This window comes from Myzus persicae, unplaced genomic scaffold, assembly GCF_001856785.1.
Source record: "Myzus persicae strain clone G006 unplaced genomic scaffold, MPER_G0061.0, whole genome shotgun sequence".
Lineage (NCBI taxonomy): Eukaryota > Metazoa > Arthropoda > Insecta > Hemiptera > Aphididae > Myzus > Myzus persicae.
In genome coordinates, this window is record NW_019104087.1 from 1 (window position 1) to 23,704 (window position 23,704).

Sequence of the window (23,704 nt, forward strand, 5' to 3'; positions counted from 1 at the left end):
GGAATAGGTCAACATCCTAACCGTTACAAGGTTATACTGAGAATTTTAGTACCTCTAAATACTTCTGTCGTTACTGCGAGGAATCTAGAGACAATTGGTTACTAGCATATAAAGATAGCCAACATGTTGAGTATGATGATGTCGAGGATGATGTTGATGGAAATAATTCAGAAAATTCTCACAATCAACCTACACCACGCACACAAGCTCCTGGTCGTACACGAGAATCCTATGATTTTTGTGTGACTCAATTGGATACCAATCCTAATGGTTTTCGTGGTGTAGTGAGTAATTCACGTTTCAATGAGATTAATAATTTTCATGTCGTCAATACAATGCCTCCATGTTTAGCTCATGATCTTTTCGAAGGAATTGTACAATACGATTTATATTTAGCCTTGACATACTTTGAAAAAGTATATAAACTAAAAAAAGAAATCATAAACCGCAAAATAAATAATTTTGCATTTTTAGGACTTGAAAAATTAGATAAACCATCAAGAGTTCCTATTAAAGGCTATAATATAGGCGGACATGCTGTTCAAAATTGGGTATTTTTAAGGTTTATTCCCTTAATTATTGGTGATAAAATCAATAGAAAAGATGATGTCTGGAAAATGATAACAATACTTATTCGAATTGTAGGGATAATATGTTCTCCATCAATATGTAATGAGCTATTATTTCATTTAGACAGTCTAATAAAAAAATACCTTAGTATTAGAGTAAAATGTTTTGAAGTTACTCTTCGTCCAAAACATCATTACTTGGAACACTATCCACAACTTATACAAGTTTTTGGGCCACTTATGGGCGTTAACACGTTGTCATTTGAACACAAACATGTGTTCTGTAAAAACTTTGTTCGGACATCAAGAAATTTTAAGAATGTGACAAAATCCATCAGTACCTACAAAGCATCAATACTACCAAAGTGCATTGACAAAAAACGAAATGTTTTACAGCAGTCCGGTCATACAGTCTGCTAATACTCTCGAGGAATTTACTTATGACAATAATATAATGAAATGCCTCGTATCTATATTTTCTGTTGATGAGTTAAATTCGTTGCATTTTGGAACAGAAGTTATTTACCGTGGAACTCAATATTGTAAAGATCAATGCATTGTTATTGGCTGTAAGACAAATTTAGATATTTGCAAACTTAAACTTTTTGGCATTAAAAGTAAAAAAGTATATGCAATAGGGCTTCAATGTGATGGCATCCTTGACGATGAATTTCAAATTTATGCATTAAGTGTCAGTGATAACTATATTATTATTCCACTTTCAAATCTAAAAGATTACACATCATATTCAATATACACACATAAAGATCGTCCTGTAATAGTATTAAAACATATAATCAATTTATAAAATACCTAATTCTCACCCTAAATTATATTACAATATTTATGAAGTTATTATATTAATCAATTTTTTATTTTTATATTTACTTATATATATATTTTTTTCATTAGATTCTAACATTATATTTTAATATAGAATCATACCTAACAATAAAATTGTATATTCCTTTTTCTTGCTAAGTATATTTTGTTATTTCAAAGATGGATAGTTTTGATAGTAATGATGAGAGCTTAGAAGATCCACCTCCAGTGTCAACAACGTTTAGAATGCAATTAGTTCTAAATAAGTGTAGACCATATTTATCATTACCAGAAGATGCACCAATTTTAGTTGAACGTCTAAACGAATTAGGTGTAAATTGTTTGGATGATTTAAAGTTATTAAATTTTGAAAATGATTTGAAAGGTATTATGAAAATGGTCCAGTGTCGTCAGTTACAACTAGAACTGTCAAAAGGTATAATTTATTGATTAGCCCAAGCAAAGATAATCATAATTGATTTAATATGTTATTTAAAAATTTCAGATGTTACGATAAATGAAAGTATTGATACACAATCTGCAATCCATAATGTTTCTTCTTCATCTTCATCTAAACCGCAGTCAAATTCTGTATTTGGCTTCACAATACCGCAGTTCAGAAAATCGATACGAAAGGCTTTAAGGTGGGTTTACACGTTCAGTTAAACTGCGCAAACTAATTTTAGGTATTTTTGAGCAGTCAGTTTGTGCAAATGAACTGAGTAAATAATTTAAGTTTAGACGTTCAGTTATTGACACACATTTTTGTTCAGTTCTAATTTGACACTGTAGCAAAGATGTCGTCGATTACAGAACAGGAGCTCTCTATTCTCGCAGTTTGTGTAATTAAAAAAAAAAAATTAATACTTCAAAAAATAAACGAAAACAAAATAAATAAAAAGAAGTGGTCGAAGAATTGGTTGTTGAAAAGACAACAATTTTCGCACGTAAATTTAATTAGTGAATTATCTGGAGAACCAGATGACTTCAGGAACTATCTTCGTATGGACGAAGAGACATACAGTTTACTACTGTCATTAGTTTCGAATACCATTCAAAAACAAAATACAGTTATGAGGAAATGCATAAGCCCTCATGAAAGACTTACAGCAACTTTAAGGTTTTTAACAACCGGCCGAAGCTATACCGATCTACAGTATTCAAATATAATATCAAAACCAGCACTCAGCAAAATTATTCCTGAAACATATGATGCAATTTATTCTGCCCTTAAAGACACTTACTTAAAGGTAAGATATATAATTAATAGTTAATACCTATGTAGCTATTTAGTTATATCACTATAAATAATATAAGATTATGTATAATATTAAATAACATTAAAACACTTGATATAGAGCCAGTAGGTACAACAAACTCAAATAATATTTCATATACAATTTTAAATATCAACTTTTTAATTCAAAAATAAAAAGCTAAAAATAAAATTATATTCATACTGGGGAAACTAATTAAATATAAATATGTTTGTTATATTATATGATATTAAAATAATAAAATCAAAAACAGACTCTTATAAAAAAAAAACAATTGTTGCCTTTTGGATACACACAATAAAAAATAATAATTAATAAAAATCAGTATTAAATGTATTATGGTTTAAGAAAAATATAAAATAATACATTTAATATACCTATGGACTATAGACTCCTCGTCATAATATTATTAATACTTAACTAATACATAATTTTTAGTAGGTATATATTATATAGTGTTAAAAATTAATTATCTAGTGTTTTTCGTGTTTCTGTGTTGGTCTGTGTTGGTCTGTGTTGTACTAGTTGGTCAGAGTTGTTATGTATAAACGATTGCTGTATTTCAGTATCGGCTGAGGGGCTTTGTTGAAAACTTGAATAATTCGGCACTGACTGAAAATATTGAGGATATTCTTGAAGAGGAAAAGACTGTGTGAATGGAGGCTGAGGTTGTGCATGATATCTAGTTGATGATTGAAGGGAAGCTAAAGTATCAAAATATGGTTGATTTGGATAAACTGATAATGTGCAATGACGGTTTAAATTCCCGAGTTCTGCTTCATATAACACGTCATTAATTAATTTTTCCGCATAAATTATTTGTTCCTTGTTTATTTCGCTAAGTTTATAAGCCCATGTTTTCCCAATTAAATCAAACTTGTTTTCTTGTTTTGATGTAGACTCTTTAAGCCGTTTTCCTATTACCGATAATATACTATCACATTCTTGAAGTTGACTTTTTTGAGATCTTTTTGTTTTTGAATAATTTTGTGTTGTTTCACCATCATCGGTACGTGTTAAATGCGAAATCGGTGCTGTAGATTCAAAATCGGAATTATTTTGGACTGATATCTCGGTATCAAATGAATGATTTGATGAATTGTTCAGATTCTCTTCAGATACAATTGAATCCTAAACAAAGTAAATTGTGTACACAATTACACGTAATGGCAGAAAGTAATTAATTTTAAATTAAATCTCTACAATAAATATATTTTTAACTACCTACAACTAAATAACTATAAATAAATCGTTATTTTACGTTTAAATAAAAAATAAATAATATATTATATATTATAAAGTCATATAAAGTCAACCATATAACAATATAATATAATATAATAAATATCATTGCATACGAAAATTATTTGAGCGGAGACGACTGACATAATAGTACATATTACATATAATAGTATATTTTATGATATAATGTTTATTTACGCTATTTATTTTACTATTAGTAATTTTAATAATATACGATAGGTTGAATTTTCAAGCGAGCGAAATTTTATTTGTTTATCGATATGCATAGAAAAAACAAAATTTTAAAATGTAAAATATTTAAATATGAAAAAAGCTTAAAATGTAGATATTTAAATATTTAAAAAAAGTACTTTTCTAAAATAAAGTTACAATTTTTTATTACAATATTTAAAATTCTGTTTTAGTTTCCAAAGACAGAAAATGAATGGAAAATTATAGCAACAGAGTTTGAAGAAAAATGGCAATTTCCACATTGTCTAGGAGCGGTCGATGGTAAGCATATTCAAATTGTTGCTCCTCCGGGAAGTGGATCATACTACTATAATTATAAACATACATTCAGTATAGTATTAATGGCGATCGTAAACGCAAATTACGAATTTGTTATTTGCGATGTCGGTACTAATGGACGTGTTTCGGATGGAGGAGTTATTGACAACACCAAGTTTTATAAAAGCCTCAAGAGTGAAACTCTGAACTTACCTAAAGCAAAAAATGTAAATGGCAGTAATAAAAAATTAAACTATGTTTTTCTTGGTGACGAGGCATTTTCGTTAAGACCAGATTTTTTAAAGCCATACAATCAGAGAGAACTTACACTAGAACGTCGAATATTCAATTATCGTCTGTCGAGGGCTCGCCGAACAGTTGAAAACGTATTTGGTATTTTAGCGAATCGGTTTAGAATATTCCATACCTCGATTAATTTAAAAGTTGAAAACATAGACAAGGTTGTAATGGCATGTTGCGTACTTCACAACTTTCTAAAGAAACGTAATACCATGTCATATATATTAAATTCGGACATAGATGTCGAAGATAATGAACTTGGGACACTTACAGTAGGATTGAGATCAGATCAAAACAATTTATTAGATCTTCAAAGAGGGCAAAATAGACAAAGCTCAACTGAAGCAAAAAATGTGCGGCAAGATTTTGAAGAATATTTTAATAATGAAGGTACAGTTCCATGGCAAAATAAAATGGTGTAAATTGAGATGATTGTATATAAAAAATTGTATGAAGTATAAAAGTACTATATACTTTTTGTTGCATATAGTATTAAATAAAAAAGGTGAGGTTATTATTATATTTATTTTAACGACTTAATGATATTTCAAAGGTAAATTGATTAATAATGTTTTTGTAAATTCAACAGTTTTTTATTATTTTTATTTTTCGTTATTAACAGATGTTAGGTAACTATTATTGTTTTAATGTACATAATTATATTAAAGTATTTGTTGTGTAAAGTATTTCATAAATGAAAGTATTTATATAAAAAATAAAACTGAAAGAAAAAGTATAAATCAAATAATTAATATGTAATATTACATTTTATCCAAGTTCATTAATTTTAAGTTTATTAAAATAAAATATTTTATTTTAAATAAAGTCATTAGCTTGTAATAAATAACAATTACAAATGAGGAGTTAACCTATCTTTTGTATTGAATAAACATTAAATGAAAATATATTTGATAGTATTATTATTATCAATATATTAGATAGTAATATGATGTTACCTACCTGTAAATCATCCATATTACTTATTGTATCTCTCGGTATTTCCTGGTCTCTGATAAAATCAATTTCATTAAAATAAAATAAATGTGGAGTATATATATCCTCTTCGCCAGCTCCTGACCTTACAGAATCCTTAATTTTTTTTAATTCTTTCCGATATGCTGACCGTAATGAGTTAATCTTCTTAACCACAGCATCTCTATTTGCGTTTTTATCAATCTCCTTCATTTTTTCGATAAGAACTTCATATGCCCGATCTTTGATATTTCGGTTAGAATATTCTTTCGATTTAATTTTCCAAAGACATGGAAATGATTTATACAAATCAAGAAACTCTAAAACGAACGTTTTATTTTTTAAGGATTTTTCTGACGACATGACTAATATATCACGACTTGCACGGTCAAATATTGTACATGAAATAAACTTAAAAATGAAAAATAAGTAAGTATACCTACACTAGTAGAGACACTATTCATACAATAGTCTGCAGTTCTTCACGAGTATACGACACGAATGTACATGTCCTCACATGCACTCTATTGTAGTATTGTATGATATTTATGATTTTAAATGAGTTAATATATTTAAATCAAAATACTATATGAACCTACAACTATATTATTATTATACAATATTATAATATTAATTCAATACCTTTATGTAAATTTTATGTAAATTTAAAATTATTATTTTGTCCAAACCGCACAGTTATCCGTTTACATGCATAGGAAAACTGCGCAACTACTATAACTGTACAGTTTTTTTCAGGCATCGCCTGAACTCGCACAGTCCAAAATTTTGAACTGTGCAGTTATACGATTTTCATTTACACATACAGTTAGTTTGTGCAAACTTAAGTTCATGCAGTCCATTTGCGCAGTTTAACTGAACGTGTAAACCCACCTTTACAGAAAGGTTCATTACGTAATGACGAGAGACTTCATGTAATTGAAACGGTGTCCAACCACATGTTTGATGTTATGAGGTAAATTTATTTTTTTTGGAATTAGTATTAAATTATTTTACCATATTATAAATTATTTATATTTATATTTTAGTAATCCTGGACTTCGTGAATGTAGACAGGTTGGAAGAATGTTGGAGGGAAAGTTTCCAAATGCTTTAAAAAATAAAGAATTTGAAGACAATACGGAATATATTGCAAAACAACTTTTACAACACATATATTATATCAAACGAAAAGAACGACAAAAGCTGAAACAAAGGGGCTTATTACCACAAAATTATAGTACATCATCAAAGAACTTCAACGAAAAAAAAAACAGATTTGGAACACATCCTGAGCGATACGATCCAAGTTCTATACCAGATGGAGAAACCTTAAGTACTCTGGACCAAAAAAAAAACTGGTTAAAAGCTACATATCTGTTAGTTGACATAGACTGGAACCGTGTAACCAGGTAAAATATAATATTATTAAGTATATATATTCCAAGTCTTTCAAGAATTTGGTGAAAAACTTAGGCATTTTGCAAAAAAATAACGGTTTAAAATTATTTGCTAAAAGACGAATGGTAGTTAAGGTCATTAAAAAAATACTATTTTTAAATAATAAATATCTGTCCTATCCTATAGATAAAATAATATCAATTCAATGTTGTTTTTTTTTTGTATACTTTTATAAATCATAGACTAATACTATATTACATCCCAATAATATTAAACTCAAACAATTTTATATTAAGTTTAGATATAATTTAACACAACTTATAATATAAATAGAAATAATAATAAACGATGTTGGGAACTAATCAATACAGCATCTAATCGTACTAAACAAAAACATGTTATAATCCACATAAAAGGCCAATTTGGTCATTCTTTAAATATAAAAAGATGCAAATAAAATTGCCAATATTTTTAATAATGATTACACTAAATTAATATAATCCAATAGATGATTCCACAATTATAAAAGTAATTAATTCCCTAAAAAATAATACTACTCCCATTCATGATAATATAACGCCGGAAATATTAAAAAATAACTCTTTTGAAACCGTTATCACATATTCTAAATTTTTCTATTATAAACATATATAATTATAATTTATGAGTATTGTATCGTTTAATGTACATTTTAGTCATCTAGAAATAGTATTTCTAGTGTCCAAATGCCATTGAGCTCTAGGCAAAATTGTTGATAAACCTTTAAATTATTAATGTTCTATGCATTTAAATCAAATCTTTTCACAGTTTTATGAAAGCTACTTATGCTGCTCAAAGACAGATAATTTTAAATCTTGATCCAATTGATGCTATATTATTGGAATGGCCATTCCTCGGCAAGGTAATTTTTGTTTATAGTATGGATTCTATTATTATTTATCAATTATTATAAAAAACATTGATAGTGTTGTAAATTGTTACATATAATCTTAAATATAATGTTATATAAATATCTATAGGAACTGTTCCTGAAGAAGCATTTCTACTATCTAACAAATATAGAGGATACAGCAGTAAATAATTTCAAAACAAAAATACCTACAATGCTAAAGTTTGTCCAGGCAGAAGCTGAAAAAAAGCGGAAAGATAATAATCTGCAAACAAGATTAATGGATATAATTAAAAACCACAGTAATAATAAAAATAATTATAATGATTTTTTGACAATATTATTGTGTTACATGGCTATAATGAAGGAAAATTTTGAGCTGATGTTTATTATTTGAAGTAAGTATTAATATCTGCCTATAGCTTATCATTTTATTTTTCTATCAACTCATCTAAATATTAAAAATGTTTTGATTAAATTATAGGACACCTGTAGTCTTGATGAAGTGCAATCAAATGATAAAATAATATCAACACCTGTTATAGCTTGTCTCGGTAAGATTATAGTTCTATAAAATATATTCAATTTCTTTTCTTGAGTAAAAATGTCTCGCGCTTAGTCTCAACTTTCCAACATAGATATTGGATCAAATATTAATAGTCCGTAAACAATTTTGAGAAAAGTAATGCTATTAACACAGAAAATTCTTCTATGTTAAATAAATCTCTAAAAGCATTGCAATATATCTAATTTAAAATTTAAAAAAAAAAAACCTGTTATGGTAGAGATACATTTGAAGTAATTTTGGATATTTTGATTCTAATTGTAATTACTAATTGTTAGTTGTATGTCATATATATTATATATTATAATAATTAATAATGTAACAAATGCGTAGGTGATATTTGGTCGAATCCAAAATGCTTTATCTTTGTGGATAAACAATGTTTATGGCGTGAACCAATAGCATTGGAAGAAGCAATTTTGATTATGTTTATGTCATTTTTCGTATTCAACATTCAATACCCTAAGGAATTGGCTGGTATTTTGCAGTATCTGCAAAGGTAATTCTTATATTTTATGACAATTCCCTATACTAAATATTATTTAATTATTTTTAATCAAATGTATTTTACAGTTCTATGTTTGGTATAAATGATGAAGGAAACAAAGTAAAAAAGAAAACTTCAGCCGAAAAATTTGTTTCAAAATTACTAAAACTAATGAAGGATTATGACAGTTATGTTAAAAAGTGGACATGTTAATTTTTTTTTTTTTTTTAAGATATTTTTTCTGTTATGAAAAGGTTCTACAATAGTATACTTACTTAATGAATATGTGAAAACCGTTTTATAATATTATTAATGATATAATTATATATTATATTATATATATAAACTTTTTTTTTTTAAAGACAATTTATTTACAATCTATACAAACATAGTATAATAAGTAAGCCTGATGACAAATTTTACAATGACGTATAAGATAAGAAATAAGAATAGGAAGGCTCGGCCAGCAGTGCCACCTGACAAGTTTAAGTTAATATTATTATGCAGGTTTCTGGGCCATTGAATTTTTAACCTTCTGGGTATGAGATTGGCAGAGGATAGTTTTTTAATTAATGGATTGGAATGCGAGTGGAGCTTTGAATAAAATTTGGTGTAATGATATCTGGCCATGTTGCTTTGAGGGTTGGTATATTCAGGTCTTGGTGGAGATTTTTGTTGGTTACATACTAAGGGGCAGAAGTTATTAAGCGGAGGCAAATTATTGAAACAATTGCAGGATTTTGGTATTAGAGGGCTTTACCGACCCCATTTGATTCCGTAATGTATATCTTACAATCATAATATGGTTATGATTACTTTTTGTGTTTAAATAATAAATTGGTATTTTAGTATTTTTTAAGTGTAAATTAACAGGTAATCTTTATTACATATATTACATAATTTCTACCTACATATAGTAAGTAGGTGAGTAAATTTAAAGAATTTCAATTTATAAACATTTAAAATTTGAATGTAGTAAATTTCAACATGATAAATTACCATATGTGCAAATTTACGCTTATGAGTTTGTAAATTTACAAACTAGTAACAGTTGAAATTTACAAGTTGAAAGTTCATGAATTTCAACTGTTATACTAATACTTAAATTTACAAACTCATAAGTGCAAATTTACGCTTAAAAGTTTGTAAATTTAAGTATTACTAACAGTTGAAATTCACTCAACTTTTAACTTGTACATTTAACTATTAACCTGTAACTAATATAAAATTACAAGTTACATATGTTGGTAAACTTCAACCCATATTAATAGTTAAATTTACAAAACATAAAGATAAGTAAATTTCAACTATGAATACTGATAATTTTACACATCAAATAGGTTAATAAATTTCAACTTCACTATGATTGTAGATTTACAAGTAATATGTTGTAAATTTAAACACATGGCGTTATTAATGTGTGTTGCCACACATTTTGTGTAAATTTACATAAACATTTTTTTACAGTGTAGATAATAGTAGGTAAACTATAACTATAATATTATTGTTATAGGCATAGGCGTAATCTGGGGGGGGGCAAGGGTGGGCAACTGCCCCCCCAGATATTTCATTGAGGGGTCAATAGTGTCTTTTTGCCCCCCTGTCATAAGTTTAATTTAAATTTGTATTTGGGGCCAAATTTTCCAAAATAGTTAAAAATGATAAGGATGTTTAAACCATACTAGTAATCCAGCAGTGACGCCAATGTAAGAAAAAAAATTGTAAATTACTTATGCCCGCATTGCAAAGACCTAACTTCAGGTCNTTTATTTTTTTTTGAGTTCTTGACACTATTAATATTGCTTCTATGATAATGAGTTATATATGTCATTTTAGTTGCCCTTTCAGTAGTAAGTCTATTTCTACTTTTAGTGTGAATAGAGGAAAATGTGGAGAAAGACCGCTCGGTAGCAGCAGATGTTGGAGGGGTACTCAGTATTCTTACAGCTATATTTTGTAGAGGGCTACTACGAAAAAGACCTTTCCACCAGCTAATAGTTTTTGTAGACTCAGCAGAATCCCATATAAACTGATTTCCCCATATTCCACCACTGCGAGATCTGAAATTTGAAAAATCTTCCATAATGTTCGGGTCATTTTCTGAAAGCATGTTAATATAAGCAATTCCTTCCATTTCATAATCTGTACTTATAGGCAAAGATTCTGTTTTTGGGTCCAACAGATGAGCTGCCATGTGAATAGGTTTTATTGCATACTGCTTACGCTTTATCATTTGTGATGTAATAAAAGTTTTTTCAAGCTTTGTCAACATTGCAGTACGTTCTAATACACTTTTAATTGCCAACTCAATATCATTAAAGCATGAATAACTTAAACTTATAATAGATTCATCATTTTCCATCCTTATTACCCAAGTAACAATAGGACTTAAAATGCAAATGATGTGCTCAATGTACAACCAAAATTCAGGTTCTAATAGCATACTTTTTAATTCTGTACCTAATAATTCTGACCCTTCTGTTAGAACAGCTAATGTTTGAAGACAAGATTTATTACTTACAATTGAATTTAACATGGTTAAATGTGATCCCCATCGAGTCTTAACTGGTAAACATAAAGATTTTTTTGATTGATATTCTGGTGAGTTTTGAATGTTGCGAAACATTTCTCCAAGGCGCTAATTTCTTTTAATAGCTTTTACTATTTTTTTAACATTTTGTATACACTGTTTCACTGATCCTAATTTAAGTATACCACAACATAATAAATGTAATGTATGGGACATACATCCTATTGAAGATATATATGGATATTTTTTTTCAATTAATAATCCAGCTTTCTTACAATTGCTAGCATTATCAGTTATGACACTTAAAAATTTTGTACTTCCGTATGATGTAAGAACTTTATCAATTTCTTCAAAAAGATATAAACCAGTATGAGCTTCTAACTTTGTTTCAACAGATTTAACAAAATAAGGAGTAGGCGTTGAAATAATAAAATTAATAATGCCTTCATTTCTTAAATTAGACCACCCATCCAATTGAAGTGATAAGAACTTTGAACTCCTTACTTGTAATTCAACAGCAGATTTTACTTCTTCATATTCTATATTTAGTAATCTACCAGACAACACTTTTCGTTGGGGTATTTTATAGGATGGTCTAAGTTTTTGAAAAAAGTTTACCCAAAGAGGATTTTCTACAATGGAGAATGGTGTTCCTGATGAAATTATAGCTCTGGCTAATAATCTGTCTAATTCATTCTATAAAAAAGTAAAATATAATTTGTTAGTGAAAATGTATTAAAATTTAAAAGTTCTTAAGATAAATATTAAATAATATTCTATTACAATGTTTGATATTAATAATACAACATTGAAAGTATACATTAATTATAATATGATTAATAAATAATTTTCTTGGTATATTAATATTTTATTCTTAACACTTAAATTTTAAAAAAATGTGTGATCATACTTCATTAAAAAATATAATTTATATTTATTAATAATACCATATTGATACAATTTTATATTATGTACTCTGGAAATAGTGTACTTAGGTTAGTAACATATTGATAGTTGTGTACCTATGCAGTCATTTTTAATTTTAATCAACTACACCAACTACAATGTCTATAAGAATTATTGTTTATAATTATTAATAATATTATTCTTATGATTATTTTTATAAATTAAATATCTAAATTTAATGTATATAATTAACAGACAAATTAGGCACACATTTAACTTTAGGTAAAGGTAAAGATCAAAATATATCTATAACCATTAAAATTATAGATGGCTCTATGTATTTTTTTTTATTATTATAGTTAGTATTTAAAAAAAAATTATATAATAGATATTTATCATCATAATACCTTAGAAGAGTCATCCATTCTATCAACAAATGATTTCATTACATCAAATATGGGCACTGTTGTATTTTCTGTATTATTTAACATTTTGTTAGTAACAACTTCATCTGGTGAATCTATTTCTTGACTACTCAGCTGAGAATTACTCATGACAGTTCGCATCTAATAATGTAAAGTTGCATTATATGTATAAGATTACAACAATACATATTTCAATTAATATGATATATTTAACAGGTAAAATACTTACCACAACTTTGGGTTTGTCAAATATATTAAGTTCTCTTAATAAAGCCTTTCTGGTTTCATGTGGTATTTTACACAACTTACTGTTGGTCAAATGTTTAGTCATTTTTGTTGTGTTTTTGTGGGTATACAACTGTCCGCAATATTTACAGTGGTAATTAATTTTATTTAAACAATCGCTATAATCAAAATACTTCCTTATAATATTGAACGACATATTTTTTTTTTTTTCTATAAAGCCAAGCTACTATTTTTAATTTAAAGGAATGGATTAAATAAAAATGTAACCATGAAGAATGTACTGTTATACGAAAGAATAAACTCACGTCTCACAATATTGAAATAATTTGTTATCGTTATCAGAACTATGTGTTTATGTCCATAGACATATTTTTACCAAAGAGTATAATTATTTTTACTTATATTTTAATAATAAATATATAAATAGACGGATTAGTGTAGTTGTTGTTGTGGCGATGAGTGGTCATGATTATTGCCGATGCAGTGATGCCAACAGGTGACAGAAAATAACGTATTAATAATCAGGATAATTAATGATGTTATTTTATCATGCTAATAATATTATACTATTTTACTACTTCGACGATTCGACAATTTTTTTAATTTCCGGGAATTCCCGTTCCTGGCGTTGTCGGGAATTCCTGGGAACGGGAATATTTCTTCCCGGGATCACTCCCGGGAAATTCCGGAAGTGCCAACCCTAGTGCGGACCTTTACTGCTCATTTGCCTGGTTAACAACTTGATCATCTTGCTTTTCCTCTTCGCCAGTATTGTTGAAATCTGATTTTGAGAGATCTTTTGTTTAGCAGATGACTTTGAATACTGAAAACACTGAATAGTAAAATTATTAATTAAATAGGTACTATAAATAATGTAAGTTTAGGTATAATTATGTAGGTATATGTAATTATTATAATTTTATTTTATAGGATAAAAACTACCCAAGTATAATTGGACGGTTTTTGTGAGAACGTGGTCAAGTCAAAAATGACAACTTTTCAAGAGACGATAAAAACGTATTAACCTAATATATTTCGATCGTTATATTTTAAAATGGTATATTATGTTTAAGACTACAAGTTGTTATGTTTTCGAAAACAAAATTTAAACATTTATTATATTTAGTTATTTATAGTTGACTTATCTAGTATGACATGAAAAATGTATCACTTTACTAAAATTAAACTATCAATCTGTTTCTGACTTGTCCACTGGTGCACATATAACATCCATTTTATCACAACCTACTCAATAAAATAAAATATTATCCTTACCATCTTAGTTTATGGTCTTAAAACGTTTTTATTACAATATTATCAAGGATTAATATTGAATATTTATTGACGTGTCAGAATCTTCTTCTAAAATACAAAACATACTTAACCTGTAAGTTTTAATTACAAAAAAAATAAAAAAAATATATATATATATTTAATGTATTTAAAGGTTATAATATTTTATTTTATTTGTAGCACTTACCTCAAAGTAACTGTTAATTTTTCCGCAGGTGTAATGCATTTTCTAAAATTTGACTGTTTTTCTAAAATATAATAAAAAGTACTAGGAGACATTCGCACGTACTCAAAAAATTTAATCGGTTAAGCCAAAAGCTTGGGGAAAAGTGTGAAATTCTCCGAATTTTTCCCTCTCTTCAAAAATATCATTAACCCAAAACCGTTTTTCTTTTTTTTTTAGTCAATAACAAATACTTTATAACTGGATTAGTGTCTAATAAATACATTTCATCAATGACGTCCATAGTGACTGAGTGTTGAATTGTAACTAGCTAAATTAGAACTTAAATCATATTGACTAATTATTTCATAATTCTGGTGAATACAACCGAAATCCTGTTGTTGTCCAACCATTTTCATCGGACGAATTTTTTCACCGATAATTCGGCAGATGTTGCCCGAAAAATATTCGGCTGATGTCGGGTATAGTCTGACCATTGACTAATGATTAAACTGTAAAATTTAAACGAAGGTAAATTTGGAGAAAAACGGCTGTCGGTAAAACAGTACTTTTCTTTTTCGGCGCATATGGGTCGTTTTTAGTTAATGTATATATGTAATATATTTTACATATTTCAATGATAGGGAAAATTTGTTCCTTGAACTATTACTTAAATGTCGGTTAAAAATGCTCTGTAACATTTACCATTTATGTACCTACCTACATTACCCGGTCAGATTTATCGGGATCACATACATCTAGGTCAAACATATATACAGGCAATTATATCTTTTGTAAACGTCTACAGTGACCTTTTATTTTTGTATCCACCTATTATAGCTATGTTATGTACGAAATGTTGTGATATTGAGCATTATTGATTGATGATTATTCAATGAGTATTCGGATAATACGACGAAAATGTATTATTATTTCCTAAAACAGTTATTATATGGCGACAGCGACGGCTACAATCATAGAGGACGCTTTTTGTTTACTCGTTTACCTAGGTACTCAATGTGTGGCAGTGCAGGGTAGTAGGGTACGGTGTTTACTGTGTAGATATATTGATTGTTGTATTTTGTCGTCAAGACAGCCTACGCCACTGAGACATGCTTGTACGCTGCTCATAATACTGTTGTAGTGTTGTTGAACACTTGTCCAGTAGTATAAGATCTATAATAGTGACGACCGACAATTTATGATTAAGGACTATCTGCAGGAATACGTGTACTGCAACATTACAACCACCACCTGTAGCAGTCCGAACGATGATAATGACGTATACAAAGGGGACATAATATTATAGAAAACGTCAACAAAATAATTATATCCATATAATATTCGATGTGCGATATTGTTTGGACCCACATCCGCATACTCGTATTGTGGGTAGGTATTAATGGTATTACATTAATTTGTATCAGTATCGCGATGTGGTGTGTAATATACGTACATAGATCCACCGGGCCGTTATGTACCCATAATAGACGTATGATGTATGTTTACAATATTATAACATTATATATAGGCACATCGTGTGCTCGAACTGTATAAATCTTGGACGCTTATAGTTTTCGCGGTGGTGTCGAAGTTGTGTGCTCGAGAAACGAGGAGGCGGACATTGTGACATTTATATACTAACGCCAAGGTTACATACTCTTTGTATATAATATGTATATATAACAGGTTACACGGGAGACACGCGTTCGGTATGTTTCTGTATAGTGTATGGGTACATATATCGGTATAGGACATAGGTATAATTTAATATATTAAACATAGGTGCACGTATTATATTATTATAGAAGACGGTATATTTAAAAATAATATATCAAAATATTACAATATTACATAAAATTACACCCATAATAAAAATCATTAACTATACTTTACTGTAGGGTGTTTCATTAAAAATACCAGATTTAATCTCGTTACAAGGTACTTGATTAGAAAAAAGAAACTGTTAAAAACAAAAATTAATATGAACGCATAGTATAGTTACATTTTTCGATTGACGGGTATATGGAATATAACTTCTGACGTATATGTTCATTGTCCATCTCGGCTAAGTTGGCAAGTTTCAGTTGTACTCATAAATTTTCTCATCACTTGCAGAAAATTCAAATCCGGAGTTTTGAAGTGCCACAAAAACCGGGTGTGCCGAGTGTGCGGCGCAATTTTAATGATGATACCTATTACCTACCTTTAAGTTATTATGTACCTAGCTTTATTGACTTACTAGTTGCTGATGCTCCGAGTATCATCATCCATCGACCATCAGGTAACTTACTGTTTAGTGTTTAAGGTTAATTAAATAAATTCGTTGGTCTATGGCCTATGCCATTTACGTTCTTCTTTATTATATTCTGTGATTCTATTGTAATAAGTCGTCACCAAATAAGTAGTACCTAACGATGTGAGAATCGATTTTATTTTCCTATTTTGTAATTTATTTATTTCTTTAGATATTGTATGAATACTAAATGCGAATTAAGCTAATTTTTAAACTGTCACCTAGGTAAGTTTAAAAGAAACTATACCATCACTTACTCTTATTGTTCCCTCCCAAACGGATTGAATAAAACGTATGAACAAAAATATATATATATACGTAGGTATACACAAAATCTAAAAATGTTGGCACTTATAGATTGTAATACTTACAGTAAAATTAATTTAGGAAGGGGCCCAAAAAAAATATCATACATGGGCACCTTAGTATGTAGTTGCGGCGCTAATGGAACAAACTAGTATATACAATACATAATATTAAAATGGTTTATTAAAGTACTACAAACATGATATAAATTGTAACAGAACAAACAACTAATAATTATTAATTAGCAGCTTTATAACCAACCGAAAATAAGACAGTTAAAATCTATAGAGTATAGGGGTAATAATATATCATGGTTATTTAAAACAATTGTTATAACTTACTATAAGTAGTATAATATTATAGTAAAAATATTTGATCATTTTTTGTACCTACTGTGAAAAGTTTCATAGACTGACTACAAATGGGAAGGGCCTTTACATTAGCGTGCCAACTGCTTCAAACGAGCGTTTCCCTTAAAACGTTTCGGGCCATGGGAGGACTGACTCGGGGTGCTTAAGTTAGACGACACCACTGGGCCAGTCTTATATTTATGTTTGGGGCCTAAAAATAACATACACATGAGAGATGAGCAATCGATTTGTAAACTTTCCCTCTGTAAACGAAATTTGATCTAAGCTACTTTCAACAAACGTGGTGAGACTGATTAATTAACTACTAATTAGCATCAATAAGTAATTATGTTATTGGACCATAAACCATTACTGATTAGTACAAGATGTAAGGTCTTAGGGATTTTAGTTTTTTTTTTTATAGTTGCATACGGGCCTTAATAACAGCTTTGCACGTTAGACATAAAATAGTCACTTGGCGTATGACAGCTGCTAAACGGTTTTCGTATATTTGTATTCTAAATTTTTAGTAGAGATTCTCAGCTATTGAACATAGTTACTGGTATTTGGCTATCAAGGTGATTCTTTGATCACTACACAACGTTCTTGGTAATTTTTTTTTTGTTTTTAAAAACATTTTTTTGTTAAATAATTTGATAAAACGTTATTACTGACTATCTCATTAATTTTATCGAGCTTTGTATACAAAATATATGTTGTTTAAAAATAACAACGATAAAAGGATGCAATTTTTTTTAACTACCTATTTCAAATTAAGTAAAAAAATAAATTAAATCATAAACACATTGAAAGGTATTACCTATATCGATAAAATGACTGTTTAGTGATCAAATAATAGCTCTGTATTTATATACTCACCACGTACATTTGTAGGTACATAATCAAAATCGACTAACTGCAGTCGTCTACAATACATTCATGTTAAAAATTAAAGTATACATAAATATATGTATGCATATAATGTATATGTATACCTTGCGGTCGCCCGGAGCCGTAACGCAGGCTCCCGTGTAACCTTCGATTCTAATTTTTATATTAATACACCGACTGTTGGACACACAATTATTATTATTAACATCCGACAAATAGTAACATTATATTATGAAATCGCTTAGAGATTTTTTTTCAAAAATATTATAAGCAAAATAATAATACAGGATCATTTGTGGTTTCCGTGAATCTTATCAATCGATTATTTTATGAAACACTCTCTATTATCTGTTATCTATTTTCTCAACAGTACCTACTACAGCAGTAGTGTTTTTATGATACAAGACACATTCGGACTACATAATAAATAAATGAATATAATACAAGTATTACTTTACACTGACTATTTTAGATTCTGAGCGGACCGATGGATGCATTGATTTTACAATGATGTGTGTATTTTTTTTTTACTTGTGTCTGATATCTTTGTACACGATAAAAAGTCAAAAAAATGCATTAATTTTCAACTTCAGTATCTTTTCCGGTGGGAAAATGAATCTAGTTGGTGTATTCGAGAGGTCAACATTTAAAATTCCCAGAATAGTTTTCGAAAACAGACAAAACATTAAGAAAAAACAAGGACTTTTAAGAAAAATTGACTTGGGTATTTGGTGTAACTCTTAAACAAATGCCAGTAGATACATGTAACTTTCACTGAATCTATATACTAGAATTGTCTATACACCATGCAATTTTCAAAATATTTTGAGTCATGTTGAATTATTTTTATACGCATAATATGCAATTTTCGATTATTATTAGTTTATTTTAAATTTATATCGATAAAAAATGTTTTCTATGTCAAAAAACTTGGCATTGTAAAACAAAGTTCCTCGCATGTTATTAGTGGAAATTAAAAAAAGCTGGACGTTAATCCACTTTAATTATTACATTAATTATATTATTTACCTGAATTCCAAATTTTGACAGAATACGTAAAAATCACGAAAATTTACAAATTACTTTTAGTTACGTATTCATAAAAATTGTTTTTTTTTAAATCTAAGATTAGAATATTGAATACAAGATTCCCCAAAAATGTCCACTGGAAAGTCAAATTCAGTATTTATGAACTTTTGAAATTTTTACAACATTGGATATTCTTTTGATTTTTTATTGAACAATTATCTTATTTTGTTGCAATTAAAAAACGAATAACCGCAGATATTTGAAATTTACACAAAATGTTTAGTTTATCATTTTCTATACTTGAAAATATTTTCAAAATATTTTGACATCTTGACCTTGAGCTTTTTTTTGGACATTTTCAATTTTCAATTATTTTAGTTTGTTTTCTTTGTATATGTCAGTACAATTTTGTTTGTTGGATCAAAAAGCTTGAAAATATAATACAATGATCCTGATATTTTGCTACAATAGAAGTTGAAAAACATTCAAAATATATAGGCCCATTTTTTTATAAGCATTTACAGTTCAAATGTTGATAACATTTATCAAATTCAAAAGTTACAAAGTATTTTGTAATTAATCATTTTAAAATGTTCAGCTTTTATAGCCTAAGTTTGAAAATTTAAAACAAGGTTGCAAGTTAGAAGTTAAGAGTTATTTTAAGAAAAAATTTGGACTTAATTACATATTTAAACCAAGAATAACGATTTATTTATTTTTTTGTAATTTAAATACATTATTTGTTGGTACTTGAAACTTTTAGAGTATATTATTATATTTTGTACACACAATGACTTTTCAAAAGTAATTGATTCGACAAAAATGAATTTAACCTACTGTAAGCACTAATGTTTCATAGTAAAATTAATTACTTCAATCACAATAATATCATCAAATATACTAACTAATATTATAGGCTGACAGACCGTCTTCGTTCAGAATCGTTTTATATATACAATGATTTTATATCATTCAATTCAAATTTAATACCATTAATTACAGTGATCCACTTGTAATCTACTGTACAGAAGAAGGACGTGCTTTTTAATTTTTTTTATTTGTAATATTTAGGTAGGTACCTATAACATATACCTGGATCGTTAGAAATGAAATATCCAATTCACAGAATACGACTACAGTTTCGCAATATTATTATGCATTCGATATCTTGTGAAATTCACAAATAATTTCTTAAACTTGCATTCATCAAATTAATTTTCAGTGGTAACTTTGATCTTTGTGTAGAATTGTTAAAAACCTCTTTCTTTTTAATTTCCAATAAAAACAGTAGCTATTTTATTAGTATTGATAAAATAACTTTTTTATATGCTGTGTAGTTAATTAAGTCAATTTTGAACTAGTTCACATAAACAACTCAGTCCTGAGTCAAAACTATCTCAACGATACAGAAAAACATTAGACGATGAAATGTTTTGATCAGAAATTATTTAAGACGTATATATATAGGTACTCCACAAACATGTAATAGGTAGGTAAGTCATTAAAAAAATACCAAATTAATTGGACTGTGGAACTATTGTAATCAATGGCAATCCCAAAACGTAGGTATAAATAATCATAATGAATAATGATTACCATAAAGTGGCTAGGACAGATATTTTAATCGTGGCAGTAAGTATTTACAAAATAATGAAAAACTGCATTTTAGAATACACAATAGGCGCCGTTTCGTATAGACCCTGTGTTCTTTCCTCAACCGTACACACTGCTACTCTGACCAACCTCGTTAATACTTATCAGATGGCGATCATCAGCCATCAGGCATTGTGAGGTACCTATCAGCATAGAAAATAAAATATCAAACTAAATAAGCTAAATAATGGGTGCTTTAAACTCTAAAGAATACCATGAACTATTGGTTGAAGTCAAATACTCGAAAAAAAATTAAAGAATCTAAATTTTAAATTATTAAGAACAAAAGATTTAAAGAATAATAACCAAGCAGTTACTTATACTAAGCAAACAAATAGGGGGCGAGGGAAAACAAGCTAAAGCAGCTTGATAAATTAGTGCCCATATTCAAAGAACAAGGAAGTATTGAGTAAATTGGAGAAAAAATCTCTTCCCACCATAGTTATAAAAATGAAACCAAAAGAAAACAAAAATTGAAATTAATTTTGAGCGATGGTTTAAAAAACTGAAAACCAAGCTGAATTAATAGAATTTATTAATACATTTCTCAAAACCATTTGTGATTTATACAGTGATATATTATATAATTACTATTGCACATGGAATACCGTTTCCCGTGAGATGTGACAAAATTAGTGTGGTAACCGTAACAATAAACATGTTAAATAAAGTTAGCATTTACCCAGATGAAACAAATGTTAAAATTGCTATTTCATAATTAACTCCAATATAACTAGCACAAAATAAGTAAAATTAGATTTTTTCTAATTTTATTGTAATTTTTTTTCCATTTGTAATGTATTATTCTAATTATTAAAACTTAATTATTATTATATTAAAACTCTTAATGTAATTGTTCTGTTAAATTTATTAAACACCAGCCCCAACCCCCAAATATTTGCTTTTATATACTATTCGTCTTGAAACAAATTATTCTATGGAACACAACACAAAAATAAGGTATTAGTATGACTGTAGTCAGAATTATATATTAGGTTTTTCTGAATCTTTAAATGTTTCAAAATAATTTGTATTTATTTTAGAATAGAGCAGCGTCAGCCATCAGAAACAACATTAGAAAATAACTATAGAAACAAGTACCTCCTATTCTTTGATAAAATAACACTTTGATTGGCATATAGCTACAAGCTACTGTTGATTAAAATAAATGTACGATATTTTAAATTATAATATAAAACCTTTGTTGCTTAGGTAATAATATGAATAGTCCTTATAAAAAAAAAAAAAACGATACAGGTGTTGCTATAGCATTACCCAATACCCATCAACAATCGTAAATACGCCTATAGATTGACAATATATTATACAATATAAAGGTAGTGGAAATTTAAAAAAAAATGTTCAACGACCTGTAGTTGCACCTGCACTGAAAAACAAAATACCTACTAATAAATTATAACATTAAGTGTAATCACATCAAATAACAAACAAAATAGGTTAGAAAAATAAACAATGCATAGCAAGTAGGTACTTCAGACATGATCTAATGTGCTTTTATTTATTCTACAGAAATGTACGGTTATATGTTTAAAGCACCGATGGACGCTATAACAAGGATTTTTAGGAACACAATTAAAAAAATGACAAGAATAAAAAATATTAAAAATGGGAATCTAAATTCTTAAATTTTCAGAAGCATATAAAAATAAAAACAAAAAATCTTACACAATTTTCGAGTTCATATGTAGCCGTTTAAGTACACATTATGCTGCCGATATTATGCCATATTATTACTATGAACGATAATGCAGTGGCGGCTTGAGGTCTTTTAACTCCGACTACAATAATAAATTAAACATTAAAAATTATAAAATTGAAGAAGAAACAAATCGTGTTGTTTGTTCTTTTAATAATAATGGATCCTAGTGAATACTGTTCCTCTTTTACGATCGATAATAAACCGATCTATTGCCATTGGCTGGTAAATTGTGTATCCAATGCGAATGTGACGACAAAACATCCGATACGGTTATAACTTATTTAATATAAATTTATATTATCCTCTACATGAACCATCATAAAATCGTACCTACACAACCGCTATGTAACATGTTTTTCAAAAATAAATGTGTGCATACATATACGAAAAAAACATTTAATACATGATGCAATCAATGTGCACTGTGTAGATTTTATTTCAAAATATTCATGTAAATATTAACGAAAATCTGTTACATTTGTTAATTCAGTAGGTAAGTATTTTCCATTTTCCATTTAACCAATAATTTTGTTACGCTGATATCTTATAGGAATGACGAGAAATTCCGGAAAAAAAATATATTGCTTTAACATCGTCAATAGTATTATTTACAAAAATATCTTAAAAATATTGATCGGAATATTGTAAAAGGTACCTCTACACGATCGTAAATATTACGAATGTCGAATCGTAATATAGGTGCACCCAACTTGTGCAGTTGTGCTCCTAGTGTACAAATATTTGCCACTGATGACGATTGAGAATGTTATGTGATTAAAACATAGAGATAAACACGACCAAGGAACTTGACAGCTATTCTTACACAAAAATACTTTTTTGTTGTTTGCATGCAATGCGCGCCAAA

General features: G+C 28.2%; 1 protein-coding gene, 1 long non-coding RNA gene and 1 pseudogene across 2 annotated transcripts; 1 reads left to right on the forward strand and 2 right to left on the reverse strand.

Annotated features, from left to right (window-relative positions):
* Positions 1-5,584: 5,584 nt before the first annotated feature.
* LOC111038531 lies at positions 5,585-6,229 on the reverse strand. The gene is made up of 2 exons (XM_022321666.1): positions 5,681-6,229; positions 5,585-5,593 (listed from the first exon to the last, which is right to left on the reverse strand). The coding sequence occupies exons 1-2, from the start codon at positions 6,053-6,055 to the stop codon at positions 5,585-5,587; spliced, it is 384 nt and encodes a 127-aa protein (XP_022177358.1). The 5' UTR covers positions 6,056-6,229.
* Positions 6,230-8,159: 1,930 nt separating this feature from the next.
* Positions 8,160-9,230, forward strand: LOC111038527. The gene is made up of 4 exons (XR_002604993.1): positions 8,160-8,377; positions 8,464-8,533; positions 8,878-9,043; positions 9,118-9,230. It is a non-coding gene; the product is annotated as an uncharacterized LOC111038527 (long non-coding RNA).
* Positions 9,231-10,757: 1,527 nt separating this feature from the next.
* LOC111038532 lies at positions 10,758-13,223 on the reverse strand (annotated as a pseudogene).
* Between the last annotated feature and the right edge of the window lie 10,481 nt (positions 13,224-23,704).